This window comes from Callorhinchus milii, unplaced genomic scaffold (genome assembly GCF_018977255.1).
Source record: "Callorhinchus milii isolate IMCB2004 unplaced genomic scaffold, IMCB_Cmil_1.0 Scaffold22, whole genome shotgun sequence".
Taxonomy (NCBI): domain Eukaryota; kingdom Metazoa; phylum Chordata; class Chondrichthyes; order Chimaeriformes; family Callorhinchidae; genus Callorhinchus; species Callorhinchus milii.
The window spans coordinates 7,593,958-7,610,305 of record NW_024704763.1 but is presented as its reverse complement, the minus strand read 5'-3'; the positions used below and the strand labels follow the sequence as shown (position 1 = coordinate 7,610,305).

The 16,348-nt window shown below is 46.9% G+C and overlaps 2 protein-coding genes across 5 annotated transcripts in view; one reads left to right on the top strand and one right to left on the bottom strand.

Moving 5' to 3' along the window:
* The window catches only part of LOC103189083 (CD276 antigen), an 89,277-nt gene extending 85,104 nt beyond the window's left edge, over positions 1-4,173 (bottom strand). Inside the window, exon 1 of the mRNA XM_007909353.2 lies at positions 3,970-4,173. The gene's annotated coding sequence lies outside the window, so the exon portion shown is untranslated. The remainder of the gene's footprint in view (positions 1-3,969) is intronic.
* nptnb (neuroplastin b) overlaps positions 1-16,348 on the top strand; it is a 99,372-nt gene that overhangs the window by 38,794 nt on the left and 44,230 nt on the right. For 3 of the 4 annotated variants that reach the window (XM_042342908.1, XM_042342907.1, XM_042342906.1), the window contains exon 1: positions 12,914-13,095. The exons of the other annotated variant lie outside the window; for it this stretch is intronic. In XM_042342908.1, the coding sequence (XP_042198842.1) occupies positions 12,981-13,095 (115 nt within the window). In that variant the 5' untranslated portion in view covers positions 12,914-12,980. Of the gene's footprint in view, positions 1-12,913; positions 13,096-16,348 lie in introns of those variants that run through there. 4 annotated transcript variants of the gene reach the window in all.

Genomic DNA, 16,348 nt, shown 5'->3' with positions numbered 1-16,348 from the left:
AGACCCCTTTCCATCCTTTTCAACCTACACAAATCCATCTGCAGGATAATATGTTTCTTTGCCAACAATAATAATTATACTTGCATTTGATATAGCGCCTCAAAGCACTTCACAGAATATACTGTAAAGTGTGTATTTTGCGGGCAAAATTCCTTTTGCCCTAGGAAGACATCTCGAAAAGCTTCACGGGACTTAATATCAAACATAGTGACTGCGTATTTGTTGGCAATCCCGTCAGCCAATTTGCAGACAGGAAGGTCCCACAAACAGCCTTGACGTGAATAGTTAATTTTATCTGAGGGAATGTTATAATATTAATAATCCTTGCATTTGATATAGCACTTTTCTAGACGTCTCAAAGCGCTTGACAGAATAGACTATAAAGTGAAATTACTGCATATTTTGTGGGCGAAATGCGGCAGCCAATTGCGCACAGCAGTGTCGCACAAACAGTAGTGGATTGAAGTGACCAATTTATCATTGTTTTTTTGAGGGATATTATCAGGCGTGTGGAGTAAGGAAACCCAAGGATTCGCTCTGCCGGGAATCAAACCCAGGTCTCTCGCTTGCAAGGCGAGTGCTCTAACCACTGAGCTACAGGACTCTACTGTTGGTCAAGACAGTGTGAGAAACTCCATTCTCTTCTCCATGTGATCTTTCATAGTCACTTGAACAGGTGGACGGAACCTCAATTTGACATCTCATCTGCACAACGTCACCTCTGACAATGTAGCGCATTGTATTGGGTTTTAGCATAGACTGTGAGCCCAAAGTCCCTACGCGGGACGTAAACCCACAGCCTTCTAATTCATAAGCTGGAGTGCTCCCACTGAGCCAGGCTGACACCTTACATGACATAAGAAATAACTAATAAATAATCCTTGCATTTGATATACTACCTTATCGTGTCGTCGAAACATTTCTAACTGCTAAAGGGTAGTGACTGTGTAGTTGTAGGCGAACGTTATCATTGGAACTCAAACAACAGAGAAGGCCAAGGTTTGCCACAGTAATGATTAGTCACAGGAATAAGCAATTACATTGTGAGTCACTGTCCACTGTATAAACACTCTGAGAAGTCGTTCCTCTCGACTCTGCTTCAGTTTGACCATTGTTTACACAAACGCCCATTTTGCAACAGTGAAAAGATTTCAAATGTTCATCTGGCAAGAAGCCAGCTCTTGATTCACCTCAATACATAGCGCCACGATATACAACTGGCACAAAAAATCCACTCAATCCACGACTGTTTGTGGGACGTTGCTGTGCACAATTGGCTGCCGCGTTTCGCCCATCAAATATATACAGTCAATTCACTTTTCAGATGTGAAGCGCTTTGAGACGTCTCGAAGGCGTGATAAGGCGCTGTATCAATTGCAAGGATTGTTATTATTATTATTTTCCAGTCACTCCTGGTTGTCAGCCTGGCTCAATTGGCGGAACTATTTGAAAAGAGAAGGGAGTTTCTGCCGGTGTCCTGGCCAACAATCCCCCAAATAAAATAAGTCATTCACACCATGACTGTTTTGTGGGACACTGCTATGTGCAAATTAGCTGGTACGTTCACCCACAAAACGCACAGTCACTACACTTTACAATATATCCCGTAAAATGCTTTGGGACGTCCTCCTGACGTGAAAGGCGCCAAACCACATGTAAGGATTGTTATTATTAGCTTTTGAGTAAATGATAATAATACTCATAGCATTTGATACCTAGCTTTTCATATTGGGAGGATTTCTCAAAGACTTCTCAGGATTTACTGTAAAGTGTAGTGACTGTGTGTGGTAAAGGTACGTCTTTTGTAAGATTGTTCTTCGCATTTCCCCTTCATGGGCACAATAGCTCAACATTAAGTACAAGAAAAGGGTCCTTGATAGTTTATGGTCACTTTGTTTCACCCACAAAATACACAGTCAATCCACTTTAGAGTGTATCCTGTGAAACGCTTTGAGAGGTCTCAACGACGTGATACGATGCTATATCAAATGCAAGGATTATTATTATTATTATTATTATTATTCAACATCCTCGGAAACTGTTGCTGAATTTCAGACAAATTGCAGGTGACGTTGTAAGGCTTCTCACCCTCTATTTAATCAAGAGAACCACAAACCAATAGACCAATAATCCTGACATTTGTTTGGTACCTTTCACGTTGGGAGGTAGCCAAGGAGGGAGAGGAAAGGGGAAGGTGAAATGATGAGAAGGAGGGACTATGGAATGGAGATGTGGACAGTGGGGGAAGAAGCTCAAAACCCTTCGCAGAAGTTACTAGAAAGTGTAAATGACTGTGTACTTTGCAGACAAACCTGGCAGCCAATCTGCGCACAGCAACGTCCCCAAAACAGCCATGAAATAAATAATAATAATAAACCTTGCATTCGATACAACGCCTTATCGCATCGTGGAGACGTCTCAAAGCGCTTGACAGAATATACTGTAAAGTGGATTGAGGGATGATCAACTATTGTATGCCGCTGAAGGGATTTAGATACAGACGCACATTGAAACAGAGATTCCAGGTTAGCAAATCAGGAGCAAGCAACCTAGATGATCCCCTCCCCTCCCCCACTTCCACTCCCTTCCCCCCTTATGGCCTCTCTAAACAGAGCAAATTAGGTGAGCCTCTGGCTGGCTGCTACCAGCTCCTTCAGCCCAGAGAAGGGACTGAGTTTGTCTCAATACAGTCAATTCACTTTACAATATTTCTGTGAAGCGCTTTGAGACGTCGAGAAGACGCGAAAAGCGCTATATCAAATGCAAGGATTATTATATATTATTATTGTCAAAAAAAAGGGAAACAGGACTGGGATACTGAGTGAGAACGTCAGACCTGAGATCAGAAGACCACCCTAGTGCCCCTCCACAATATCAATCATAATACACCTTCACCCTAGCCCTCGCCTAATAATAGTAATAACAATAATTATATGGTCACTCAATCCACGACTGCTTGTGGGACGCTGCTGTGCGCAATTGGCTGCCGCATTTCGCCCATAAAATATTCAGTCAATTCACTTTACAGTATATTCTGTGAAGAGCTTTGATACGCCTCGAAGATGTGTTGAGGCGCTATCTCAAATGCAAGGGTTATTATTATTATTTATTATTACTTATCTATCCTTCTATCAATCTTCAAATCCCACCTATTATTATCAAAGGAGATCTTATTAGCCTGTACAGTGATCAAATCCAGATCCCAGAGATGAAAGGCCAGTGTGATCACAACAGAGAATTACAGTGAATATAATTATTAATAATAATCCTAGCATTTGATGTAGCGCCTCGCCTTATCAAGTTGTCCAGACGTCTCAAAGCGCTTCACAGCCTACACTGTAAAGTATAGTAACGGTGTATTTTGTGGATGAAACGCGACAGCCAATTTGCGTACAGCATAAACTGCCATGGAGTGAGTGACCGATTTTATCTGGGGGGTTGTTGGCCTGGACACCGCGAGAAAGAAACTCCTTCTCTAGCGCCACGGGATCTTTAATGTATCTTTAAGATGCATAATTATAATAATATTCCTTGCATTTGATATAGCGCCTTATCACGTCTTCGAGACGTCGCAAAGCGCTTCACAGGATATACAGCAAAGCGAACTGACTGTATATTTTGTGGACAAAACATAAAAGATATATAAAATCTAAGGTTATAGAAGACCTGTAACTTTGAACCTCGACTCTTTCCAACATTCAATACGTTTTGCTAAAAAAACACAAGTGCGCGCCGACGGAGATCAAGGAAGGAGTTAAGATTTACAGCAAACTGTGCGATTCTTTCTCTCGCAGCCAAGGCAACATTCCTTCTGCTCGAATCGGATGCATTTTCCACCTAAACACCCGCTAGATCCACTGAAATCTCCCCGCCACCCACCCACGTTCCAGTGTCAGGCTTTACAACTTTCTGCGCTGCTTTTTCATTCAAACATTCACACAAAAGGCTTTTGTAGTGGACACTACTCACCCTGCCTGGCATGACCACTCCAGCCCCACTCGCTGTGAGGCAACTCCAAAGCTCTGTCTTCCCCCTTTTAAAAAAGTTTCTCTGCTTAAACTTCACCCCGCCCCCCCCCGCCCCACAGACTGGAGTTGGATCCCTTAAAACTTCTGGATGGCAAACCGTAGAGTACTACAGAATGGTGCAACCCGCTCGCTGCTCAGCCCAGCTCGTCATTATTCCAGCAATGTGGATGCTGATCCTGACTTGCCTTGTATGGTGACATCACTGCAATCCCTTGAACCGTTCATTGGCCAGTGTGCGAGCCTCTCGCTCTCTCTGCGAGAGGGAGTTCCCCCTCAGGGAACACATTCTCAATGAGCACACGTACTCTCTGCTCTCTCCCTCTCTCACACACACACACATACACACACAGCAGCTCTCTGTGCTTGTGCTCAGCAAACACGCGCACACAAACCCTAGCCCTGCTGACAAATAAAACCGGCAACCATGTGTGTGTGTGTGTGTATACCCTCTCTCGCTATCACAACCCCCAGCCCTCCACTCCCTTCAACCCACGACTGTTTGCGGGACGCTGCTGAGCGCAATTGGCTGCCGCGTTTCGACCCGCAAAATGCACACGATCACTCCTGTACTCTCCTGTGTACTTTACAGTATATCCTGTGAAGCGCTTTGAGACGTCTCAACGGTGTGATAAGGCGCTGTATCAAATACCAGGATTATTATTATTATTAGTTTTGGAGCTTGTGCTTCTCTACTTTAAATCCCACACCCTCCTCCCCAACAAGACGGACGTCCGGGTTTTTGGAAACACCAGCTGGGTGCTTGAGTGAGCAGGTTCGAGAGGTCTCTCAATCTGTCGAGGTGTTTCTCAGCCTGCGCTGGCAGCAAATCCACTGTATCCGCTCTCTCCGAAGGAGAGCGGTGGCTCACGATGCATTGGCTAACATTCTGTCTTCCCTGCTTTGTTGCTAATGCAAACCAGATTGTACTGGAGGTTCGGATGGATCAGATTTCCCTGGTGCAATCACATGGTTGAGGGGCACACTGCCACACCACCCCCACCCCCTCTCTCTCTCGCTCTCTCTCTCTCTCACTCCCTCAGCCGGGCTCTCCTCCCAGCCGTCACCACGCACACACACACACACACACACATGTCCAGGGCAACTCACTCACGCCTGAGGAGGAGGTTGTGGGTTCAAGCCCCATGGTGGTGAACTCAATGCCCTAGGCTGACTCTGCAATGCAGAGCAGGGAGAGCACTATCAGAGGTGCCGACCTTCAGATGAGACATTAAGATGAGGTCCCACCTGCCTGTTCAGGTTAAAGATCCCATGGCGCTGTTCGAAAAGAGAGGGGAGTTTTTCCCAGTGTCCTGGCCAGCAATCATCAGTTAAAACATCTTGGCTGTTTGTCGGACATTGCCGTGCGCAAATTGGTTACCACATTCGCCTACAATTACGCAGTCACTACACTTTACAGTAAATCCTGTGAAGCGCTTAAGATGTTTCAATGGCTCATCCCTCTCTATCTATCCGTCTGCCTGCCTCCTGCCTGTCAATTTATCTATCTATTTTGTCTGTCCCACAAACACGACTGTTTGTGTGGGACGCTGCTGTGCGCAATTGGCTGCCATGTTTCATCCACAAAATATACAGTCAATTCACTTTATAGTATATTCCGTGAAGCGCTTTGAGATGTCTCGAAGGCGTGATAAGGTGCTATAAAAAATGTGAGGATTGTTTTTATTATTTATCTATCTTCAAATCCCATCTTAAAATCTACCTCTTTAACTGTGCCTATGGCACCTCTGCTCCCCCTTTTTCCTATCTGGGGTTGCACCCCCATAACTGTGAAGCACTCCGAGACATAATCCCACATGAAGGGCGCTGTATAAATGCAAGCTGGTGTTAATTTATCATTTAATTTATTAACTAGCCGGGCAGTCAGTGCATTAAGGAATCCACTTTACAATATATTTGTAAAGCGCTTTGAGACGTCTCAACGATGCGAATAAGGTGCTGTATTAAATGCAAGGATTACTACAACAATAATAAATAATAATCCTTGAATTTGATATAGCACTTTTCACGTCTTCGAAACGTCTCAAAGCGCTTCACAGAATATACTGTAAAGTGAATTGACTGCATATTTTGTGGGCGAAACGCAGCAGCCAATTGCGTACAGCAGTGTCCCACAAACAGTCGTAAGTGAAAGGACCTGGGTTCGATTCCCGGCAGGGCGACACGTTGGGCAAGTTTCCTTACTCCACACACCTCTGTTTACCCTGTAGTAAGCAGAAAGCCAGTTGTTAGACGATTGGCAGATTGCTTTTCCGGGGTTAATAAAAAGACCATAATAATAATAATTTGGTCGACAATAAAAACAACAAAATTACATTCGTATAGCACCTTTCACATTGGGAGGACTTTACTCAATTCTCGACTGTTTGTGGGACATTGCTGTGCACAATTGCCGACAAAACCAGAGTCAGTTCACTTTACAGTATATTCTGTGATAAAGCGCTACATCCATGCAAGGATTATTATTATTATCTACAGCTCAATGCTCAAACCTATCCAAAACGTACAACTCTGCTACCAAACTGAGAGGCGTGTTTGAACACGCAATCTTTTCAGTGCTATACTGTGCTAACAAGCTACGTTGCAACAGAACAAATCATCCCAGTTGTTTTTGTCCGTTTTCTACACAGTATCTTTCCTTGCAAAACAATCAACGCGGTACAGATTATGATCATCAATCATAATCCTTGCATTCGGAATAGCCCTTCACATCGGGAGGACCTCTCAAAGGCTTCACGGGTGTGAAGTGGAGTGACTGTGTATTTGAGGCGTTTGAACAATGTGACAAGATGCAAGGATTAGTATTTTTCCTTATGCAAACACCAGTCACAGAGGTTTACAGAGGTATTTGTTTGCCGTAAAACCCTTCCCCCTGGTGGAGAGTGTTGTAATTGCAGTGATACTAACAGCATCAGCAGTAACAAAATTACATCTGTATAGCACCTTTCATGTCGGGAGGGGGTCCCAAGGCGCTGGACAGTCAGTGTTTTGGACCCGACCTGGGGGTCGGGAACGAGGAAGGTGGAGGGCAGGGGGGGAGGAGTGTGATTGAAGGCAGGGTCAAAGCGGAGGGGCTTGAGACGTGGCTTGAAGGAGGCAAGGGAGGGGGTGAGGCGAGGGGACTGCGGGATGGAGTTCCGGAGGGTGGGGCAGAGTGGCTGAAGGCTCGCCCGCCAATGGTGTGGTGGGCGAAGCGGGGGACTTGAAGCAGGCCGGAGCAAATTCCACACATCCTGCTAGTGATAACCCTTGCATTGGATATAGTGCTTTTTCACGTTATTGAAACATCTCAAAGCGCTTCACAAAATATACTGTGAAGTGATTTGGCTGTATATTGTGTGGCCGAAACTCAGCCCTGCAGTTTCCCACAAACAGTCGTGGATTGAGTGACCATATTTTTTTAAGGGATTATTACACCTGGATAGCGACCCGCCAATCGACTAACAACCGGGTTCCTACTTACTGCTGGGTCAACAGGGGCGTGTGGAGTAAGGAAAGTTACCTTAGGTTTTGCCCTCCCTGGGGAGTTGAACCTGGGTTCTCTCACTTGCGAGGCGAGCTCTCTAACCACTGAGCTACAAGACTCCACTTAGTCCTAAGAGCCTTAGTTCTAACAAAGAAGGTTATTCCCACCGGGACTAAATTTACTCTATTTCTGCAGCATTTCAGAGCCTCCGGAATTTGGCAAGTTGTTGAATATCAGTATTAACTTTCAAACCCATTTTCTGTCATTGGAAGAAATTTACAGAAAACCGACTTGAAAATGGAGGCAGTGTTTACGAATTTGCCACAGTCCTGCAATTACAGTACTGTATACAGGAAATCTCCTGCCTCTCATTAGCTTTAAATCAACACGGCATTGCATGGGCATTGCCTTGGTGTCAGGCGTGCAATTGCTGTGAGCAGCTAGTGTACAAAATCAATGAGAACTGTTCTATTCCCTTCATTGAATGTGCTTGGAAAAAATCCCAGGGATATTTTGCAATTCTAATTCACTTTAATATTTACCCTTTTATTTTAATGTTTATCCGTCTCAAGACTGTCCTCTTTGGTCTTTAGCTGACTCCCTCCCTTATCGCACCTCATTCGAGGTCCAACTCTTTGACCGCGCCTTCGGTCATCTTTCCGCCCTCTCCACCGCTAGGGTGGAGAAGCCCATTAAAATTCATCTGTCTGTTCGTTCCACTGTTCACACCCCCAATCTGTGATCGTAACCAAAGCACATCATCTGCTAGATTCAACGAAGTGGGCAGATTAACGTCCCGTGTTAGTTACACCGCACTGTCAAAAACGGACAGGCTCGTTCGAACTTCAAAAATGAGTCCCATCATGATAAATTATCTCGAAAACGGTAAAGAGTCAAGTTAGCGCACGAGGGCCACAAAGTGTACAGTGAGTGCAGCAGGAAATCTGTTGTAGCAGACGTTGCATCCGCCTGGGATTAACCTTTCGGCGGCCTGCGATGTGCAATGCTGCAGGAAATCTGTTACGAGTTGCCAGATTTCCAAAATTGCCCTCTCTGCATGTTTTATGGTTTCCTGTTAAACAGATCATTTCTCTGATGTGCACTGCGCTGCACACATCATTGTGATAAAGTGGAGCAATGGTTGATGGCGGAGACTTTGAGTTATAATAATAATAATAATATTTGCACTATAGATCCTTATCACGTCTTCAAGACATCTCAAAGCGCTTCACAGAATATGCTGTTAAGTGGTTTGACTGTATATTTTGTTGACGAAATGCTAGACCCAGAATAAACGTCCCCGTGCTCTGTGCTAACATATTTTAACCCACAGGCACTCCACTTTACAGTAAATCATGCAAAGTGCTTTGAGACGTCCTCCTGATGTGAAAGGCACTATGCCAAATGTAAAGATTATTAAACCGCCTCACCACCTCAGAAGAGCTTTACCAACTGTACAGAATTAATAATAATTATCCTTACATTTGATATATCGCCGTATCACATCGTCGAGACATCTCAAAGCACTTCACAGGATATACTGTTTTGTCGGCTATCGTGGCAGTCAGTTGCGCACAGAAATGTTCCACAAACAGCCGTGGAGTGAGTGACCAGTTTTATTTTTCAGATTTATTGGCCAGGACACTGGGAGAAACTCCCTTTCTCTTTTTGAATAGTATCATGGGATCTTTAACATCCATCTAAATATGGAGACGGATCCTTGGTTTAATGTCTCATCTGAAGGACAAAATTGTAATAGGGTAATAATTCAACATATCTATTTTTACCAAAGCTTCTCGGTCTAAGACCTAGGCCTGAGAGTGGGAATGGGGTTAGTCTAGGCCTGTGAGTAAAAATGTAACACTGAGGGGTACGTGGTGTGGCGCAACACTAAAGCGAGGAGCGAATTGAATTAAATCGCTGCTTGTTGCTTCTTGACCGGTGGAAACTTACCTGTTCCTGTTTGCAGCTTCCTCTTGCCATCGCTCTTATCGACAGCAAGCATCGGAGAACATCCTTCTTACCCGAAAAGATTGCCTTAGCTTTACTTTGCTGTAGCTGTGATCTTATTTCAAAAAGCAGAACAGTTATATTTTTCCCATTAGTTACAGTATTGACTCCATGGCTGTTCGTGGGACATTGTGGCTCGCGCTCTGACCTCTCCATCCACGGTCTCCTACGCTGTTCCAATGAGCCACAGTGCAAGCTCGGGGAACAGCACCTCATCTATTTGCTCGGGACCTTACAGCCCTTTGGCCTCAATATTGATTTCAACAATTTCAGACCCTAACAGCTCACCTTCCCCTCCCCCTCTTCTGTGACCAACACCACATCATCTGGGTCCCAGACACACCTTTTCTCTCTCTCGTCTGCCTATTCTGTTGCAATTTCCCCCTCCCTTTATTTTGCATCATTAACACACATTTAACCCATCATACCTTGTCCGCTACCCAATTTTCTCCTTTGTCTTCCTGGCCCTGACTCCCCCCTCACTGTTAGCCCTTAAAAGCCTCTCCCTCCCAACATGTCCCAGTTCTGACGAAGAGTCATGGACCCGAAACGTTGACTCACTTTCCTTTCTCCATAGATGCTGCCTGACCTGCTGAGTGCTCCCGGCGTCATCTGTTTTTGATTCAACAATTCCCCAACGCTTCCTGGCTGTTTGTGAGACATCGCTGTGTGCACAATTGGCTGCCGCGTTCACCTACAAAACACACAGCCACTACATTTTAAAGTGAATCACGTAAGGGACTTTGAGATGGCCTCCTGACATAGGAGGATTTCAGTTTTTCCAGCTTTTGGACTTTTGATTTTTAATCAATATTCATGTGTTCAGAACTCTTAGCGGACAGAGGACTTTTATTCTTTAGATTTTTTTTGCCACAAGTGAAATAATTCCATACATCTGTTTCCACTTAGATAAATTGCACAGGGATCATAAAAGGAGTTACATTGAAGAAGACTATTTGATCTCATCCTTACAGAATACCCACCCTACCGTCTTCCTATTACAGGATCAAGCTACTTTTTAAACGTAACCGGAATCCTCAATTGCCCTTCCTGGTAACCTATTCCAGCTGTGTAAATAAATACTTCCTGTGTATAACTCTAAATCTGTAACTGAGGAAGGATTAAGTAAGACAGGTTCCTCAACCTTAAAACAATATCTCAGAGGGGACCTCATAGGGCTCTAAAAGATGTCGGATTGATTGGGATCTGCAGCAATAATGCAGTAATAATAATTATCCTTTCATTTGACAATGAGCCTCTTACCACATTGTTGAGACTTCTCAAAGTGCTTCACAGAATATACTCTAATGTGATTGACTTTAAAATTTAATGAGATTTGAATGAAACGAATACTGTAAATGTTAACTGAATATCCAGCAACAATAACATAACCTGTAAAAATAATCCTTACACTTGACATAACACCTTATTGCATTGACCAATAACAATATATTTGGGGGATTTTTGACCAGGACACCAGTAAAAACTTGGTTCATTTTTCCAATAGTGCTTTGGGATCTTTAACATCCACCTGAACAGTTACACGGGACCTTGGTTTAACATCCCAGCCGATGGACGGCATCTCTAACAATGCTGACCTCCCCCAGCACCGCACAGGAGTGTCAGCCTGGACTATATCAATTCAATGTCCCGACGTGGGGCTTAAACCCCCAAATTTCTGACCCAAAGTGCTACCGACTGAGCCAGGCTGACACCTTATTTACTTGTGAAGGAACAATAATTGTCCAGAATAAAGTGTATTGCTTGCAATACATTTTCAGTGAAACCATATATAATAGCGGTCACACCAACATTTCAGACAGAAATGGGACATCGGGTGTTCCAGTTACCACGTGGACACATGGACTCGATTAAAAAGCAGCTTGATACTGTGACGAGAGGATGCCAGGGAGGGTGTTCTGGAAGGAAGGGCTTTGTTCATCCAAACCGAGCAGCTTGTGATCATCACCAGACTATTTGTAGCCATTACTGTCGACTCTATGTGGTTTTACATTGCTGAAGTGACGCTTTCTCCCCAACGGGTGTCAAAACCCAATCCACACGGCCGCTATGAACCTTCAGACTGAGAACATAATAATAATAATACCAATCCTTGCAATTGATACAGCGCCTTATCACGTCTTCGAGACGTCTCAAGGCGCCGAGAGAAGACGACTCAGAAGGGACCTTGTAGCGGTGTTTATATTTAAAATGGCATTGAAAAAGGTAAAGCTGGATAAATACTTCGGGATGTACCAAGAAAAATAAATAATTTGCTCGCTCAATCCACGACTGCTTGTGGGACGCTGCTGTGTGTGCACAACTGACTGCCGTGTTTCGCCCACAAAATGCACAGTCACATCGCTTGACAGTATATCCTGTGAAGCGCTTTGAGTCGTCTCTCAAAGATGTGATAAGGTGCTATATCGATTGCAAGGATTATTATTATTATTATTATTATTATGTAAGACAGTAGAACCGGAAGTCAGTAGTTTCGAGTTGTAAAGGGCAATTTCAGGACATACACCAGGAGTTTTTTCTTTACCCAATAGGGTAATTAACCTCTGGGTAATTAAAGAGGGCAATTCACCCACAAAACACACAGTTAGTTCATTTTACAGTACATTCTGTGAAGCGCTTAGAGACGCCCCGATGGCGCTGTATCAAATGCCAGGATTATTATGGGGAGTCCTGTAGCTCAGTGGTTAGAGCACTCGCTTTGCAAGTGAGAGACCTGAGTTCACTTCCAGGCAGAGGGCGAAACCTTGGGCAAGTTTCCTTACTCCACACAGAGCCTAATAATAATCCCTCCAAAACCAAAAACAATAATAAATTGGTCATTTTCAATCTACGACTGTTTGTGGGACATTGCTGTGCGCAATTGGCTGCCGCGTTCGCCCACAAATATACAGTCAATTCACTTTACAGTGTGTTCTGTGAAGCGCTTTGGGACGTCCTCCCGACGTGAAAAGCGCTATATCAAATGCAGGGATTATTATTGTTATATTAACGACCGGAACAGGTCACCAGGAAGCGCGGCTGAGGCTGGGACCGAACTCGTGATCTGCCCAAACTCTCCGCTGCTCCCAGTCTCAGGCAATGCTGTTGCAGCGCCCCCCTGCGGCAGCGCGGGGTAATAACCGCAACAGCGCCACCTGCGGCAGCTCGGGGTAATGACCACTGACAACGGCGCCGCTGCGCAAGCGGCTCGAAGAGAGGGGTGGGGGGGGGGAGGGAAAGGCGACAGCAGCAGCGCCCCTCTGCGGCAGCTCAGGGTCATGACGCGAGCTGTGGGCCACTGTCACTGCGCAGGCGCTGGGCGGCGCCGCGTCCCCCCGGGGGGGGGGGGGGGGAGGGGATGCGGCGCGAGTCTCGCGATAGCGGGCGGACGGCTGTCGGAGGCTCGCGGAGCAGCAGCGGCACCGCCACCGCCACACGGACAGCAGCGCAGCGCTACCATGGCAACGCGCCGGGGCCCGCACTCCGCCTCAGCCTCAGCCTCCGCCGCCCTGACCGCCGCCCTGTGCGCTCTCCTGGCGCTCAGCGGCCCCCGCACGGCCCTCGCGCAGAGCGGTAAGTGCACCCCCTCCCTCTCCCCGACACACACACACACAGAGAGCACCGGGCGGGGGGGTGGGGGGTGTGGAGTGAACCCCGGTGTGTTGGGAAGCGGGAACCGGCGTGAGGTTGCGGGGGAGCGACGCTGCAGGACGGGAGGGAGGGAGGGAGGGAGCCCCGGGGAGAGAGAGAGAGAGAGAGAGAGGGGTGGTCCCGGGGACGGGGTGACGGCTCACGGGGAGCTGCTTGTGTCGGGCCCTGAGAGAGCCCCAGCCTGGGGGGGGGGAGAGAGCCCCAGCCTGGAGGGGGTGGGGGGGAGTCCCAGCCTGGAGGGGGTGGGGGGGAGGGAGAGAGAGCCCCAGCCTCGGGGAGGGAGAGCGTTTAATTCCGCATTTTACCCCCCCCTCCCCCCAGCCGAGGCTGTGGCGGTTCAGCTGTTTTTCAGGCTGCTGTTTGCTTCCCTGTCAGTGTGGGCCGGAGCGGGGCCGGTGTGCGGGGGGGGGGAGCGGGGGCCGGTGTGCGGGGGGGGGGAGCGGGGGCCGGTGTGCGGGGGGGGGGGCGGGGGCGGGGGGGGGGAGGGGGGCTGGTGTGCGGGGGGGCTGGTGTGCGGGGCGGGGGCCGGTGTGCGGGGCGGGGGCCGGTGTGCGGGGGGGGGGGGGGGGGGGGAGCGGGGGCCGGTGTGCGGGGGGGGGAGCGGGGGCCGGTGTGCGGGGGGGCGCGGGGGCCGGTGTGCGGGGGGGGGAGCGGGGGCCGGTGTGCGGGGGGGGGGGGAGCGGGGGCCGGTGTGCGGGGGGGGAGCGGGGGCCGGTGTGCGGGGGGGGGGGGAGCGGGGGCCGGTGTGCGGGGGGAAGTGGGGGCCGGTGTGCGGGGGGGGGCGGTGGGGGGGGAGCGGGGGCGGTGTGCGGGGGGGGGAGCGGGGCCGGTGTGCGGGGGGGAGCGGGGGCCGGTGTGCGGGGGGGGGGGAGCGGGGGCCGGTGTGCGGGGGGGAAGTGGGGGCCGGTGTGCGGGGGGGAAGTGGGGGCCGGTGTGCGGGGGGAGAGCGGGGGGCGGTGTGCGGGGGGGGCCGGTGTGCGGGGGGGCGCGGGGGGTTGTGGTGGTGGATAAGGCTTTGCATCTTAATACGGCTTTAACTGCGGGCGTTTTATTTATTAATGTCCCCCCCACACCCCCTTCAACCCTTTTTTAAAAAATAAACATTAGTTTGTTGTAGTGTTGGCTTCTGTGTTGCAATCAAATGCAAACTCCGTGAATGCACAGTTCAGTGGCGAGGAGTGGTGCCCTTCATGTTGTTGTTGCTGCTGTCGTTGTTGTTGCTGTTCGTATGAAAAGAGAATTAAGAGTTTGAAGACGGTGAAGTATTTCGTATCAATAAATACTCGATTCTCCTCTCAAATCCCTATAAAACCCCAATGCGGGAGGGAATGCACGAGGATTGAGCCCGACCTGACTGTGATAGTGCCCCCCCCCCCCTCTTCCTCTCCCCCTTTTTTCCCCCTTTAAATATATTCTAACCTGTTTTTTTCCCCGTGGCTTTGCCCCAGTGCCGAACAGTACAGTACCAGAACAGCCACATTTGGAATGATTTAGTTACAGCGGTGAAATCAATGCTGTAAGACGGCGGAGAGGGGAATGCTAATTTATATTTAATGTTGTTTTTCTTTTCTCCTTTCCCCCCACTACCACCACCACTACCCCCTCGTTTCCATTTTTTTCTCAAATTTCATTGCGATTTAAAGTGAAGCAAAATGTGTTGTTTTGTTGCAGAGATTGAAATTAAATCCTGTTGAGTCACAAATGGGGAGGAAGAGGGGGGGCAGGTTGTCGGTAATTTGTGTGTGTTCAGTTTATGAAAAAAGGGAGCAAATGAATTAGAAAATAGTATCCCAACCCGCGTTTGTCATATTTACAAAGAAAAACTTGGCATTTTTAGAAATTGATCCGGCAGTTATGTAATTCACCTTTATCTTAAAGAGGGGAGAGTAGGGGTTAAAATGACATTTTAAAAAATCTTCTGTCATGCAGTAGCTGTGCATATGTTTTAATAAAAAAAAGATAGCTGTGTGTTAGGATTATTGTGGTCCAGGCTGGAAGAGGTTCGGAAATCAATGTCATTCAGCATGAGAATAATGGAGGAGCTGCAAGGTCAGGGGAAATCCTGAAAGTGAACACCATTGCTGTATTAATTAGGGACATTGGCAGTGTCTTCCAGAGAGGCCTCAAAATACTTCCTTTTTACAGTATGGATTTTAGTATATGAACTGATCATTGCATGGCCAATATGCTGCTAAATAACCTCTTGTTCAACACCAGCATAGAATAAGGTCAGTATGACTTGCAGTGTTAAGAATCAAATGCTCCTCTCGACACACAGTCAAATAAGAGGGCCTGGAGGAAAATACATTATGTAAAGGTGTGTGTACGCAGCATAAAACATTTGCCTCCAGAGCTTGTTGAATTCGTTCATTTTGGGGAGATGTACATTTTAAGCAAATATTGCAGTTTTAATCTTAAAGTTCCCACTGCCTTTAATTATCAATTTTATGTTATTGCTTGAAGATAGGTTAGCCTGTAAGCTGCCTCTTGTGAAATATAATGCTGCTTTACTGATCCATTGATCCACTTTTTTGAGTTAGTCCAAAAATGAACTATACATACAGAGTAGCAAGTACCTTCAGTTAACAGTGTCCTAAATCTTAATCATTTTGAATTATGAAGCACTGGCTGTTTTGCAATGAGAAGCCAATTAATGCCAGAATCCAGTTCATTCAAAAATATCACATTGTCAAAAATACACTAATTTTAATTTGCCGGCATAGAAAATATTGTGTTGGAGAAGATGAGCGAAAGTCATCTTTATTTTTAACACCTGCAGCAGAGAAATGGTCACTCTATCCCCTATGGGACTGCTATACTACTTATCTGCAGCATGCTACGGTATTTCCAGGGATAGCAGCCTCTGCCCGAACTAGCCGACTGGAGTAGTTGGTGGCAAGACAGTTTTAGACTAATCGTGTTTAGAACCCATCAATTGCAGTTTTTTTTAATATATAAAGGTGATCCAGTAGTTGCCTGGATATTTGCAACTGTAGTAGGTTCTAAAAAGTGATTTTCATGAATAATTTAATCGACTTGTTTAATCATGAAAATTGAGGTTGAGTTTTTGGGGTTGTGTGTGGCCAGAGGTCAAGAATAAACTATGCTCTAGGTGAAAGGAGGGTATTCAATAAAATCTCTCAGATTTGTTTTAAAAAAAATCTGCACCATGACG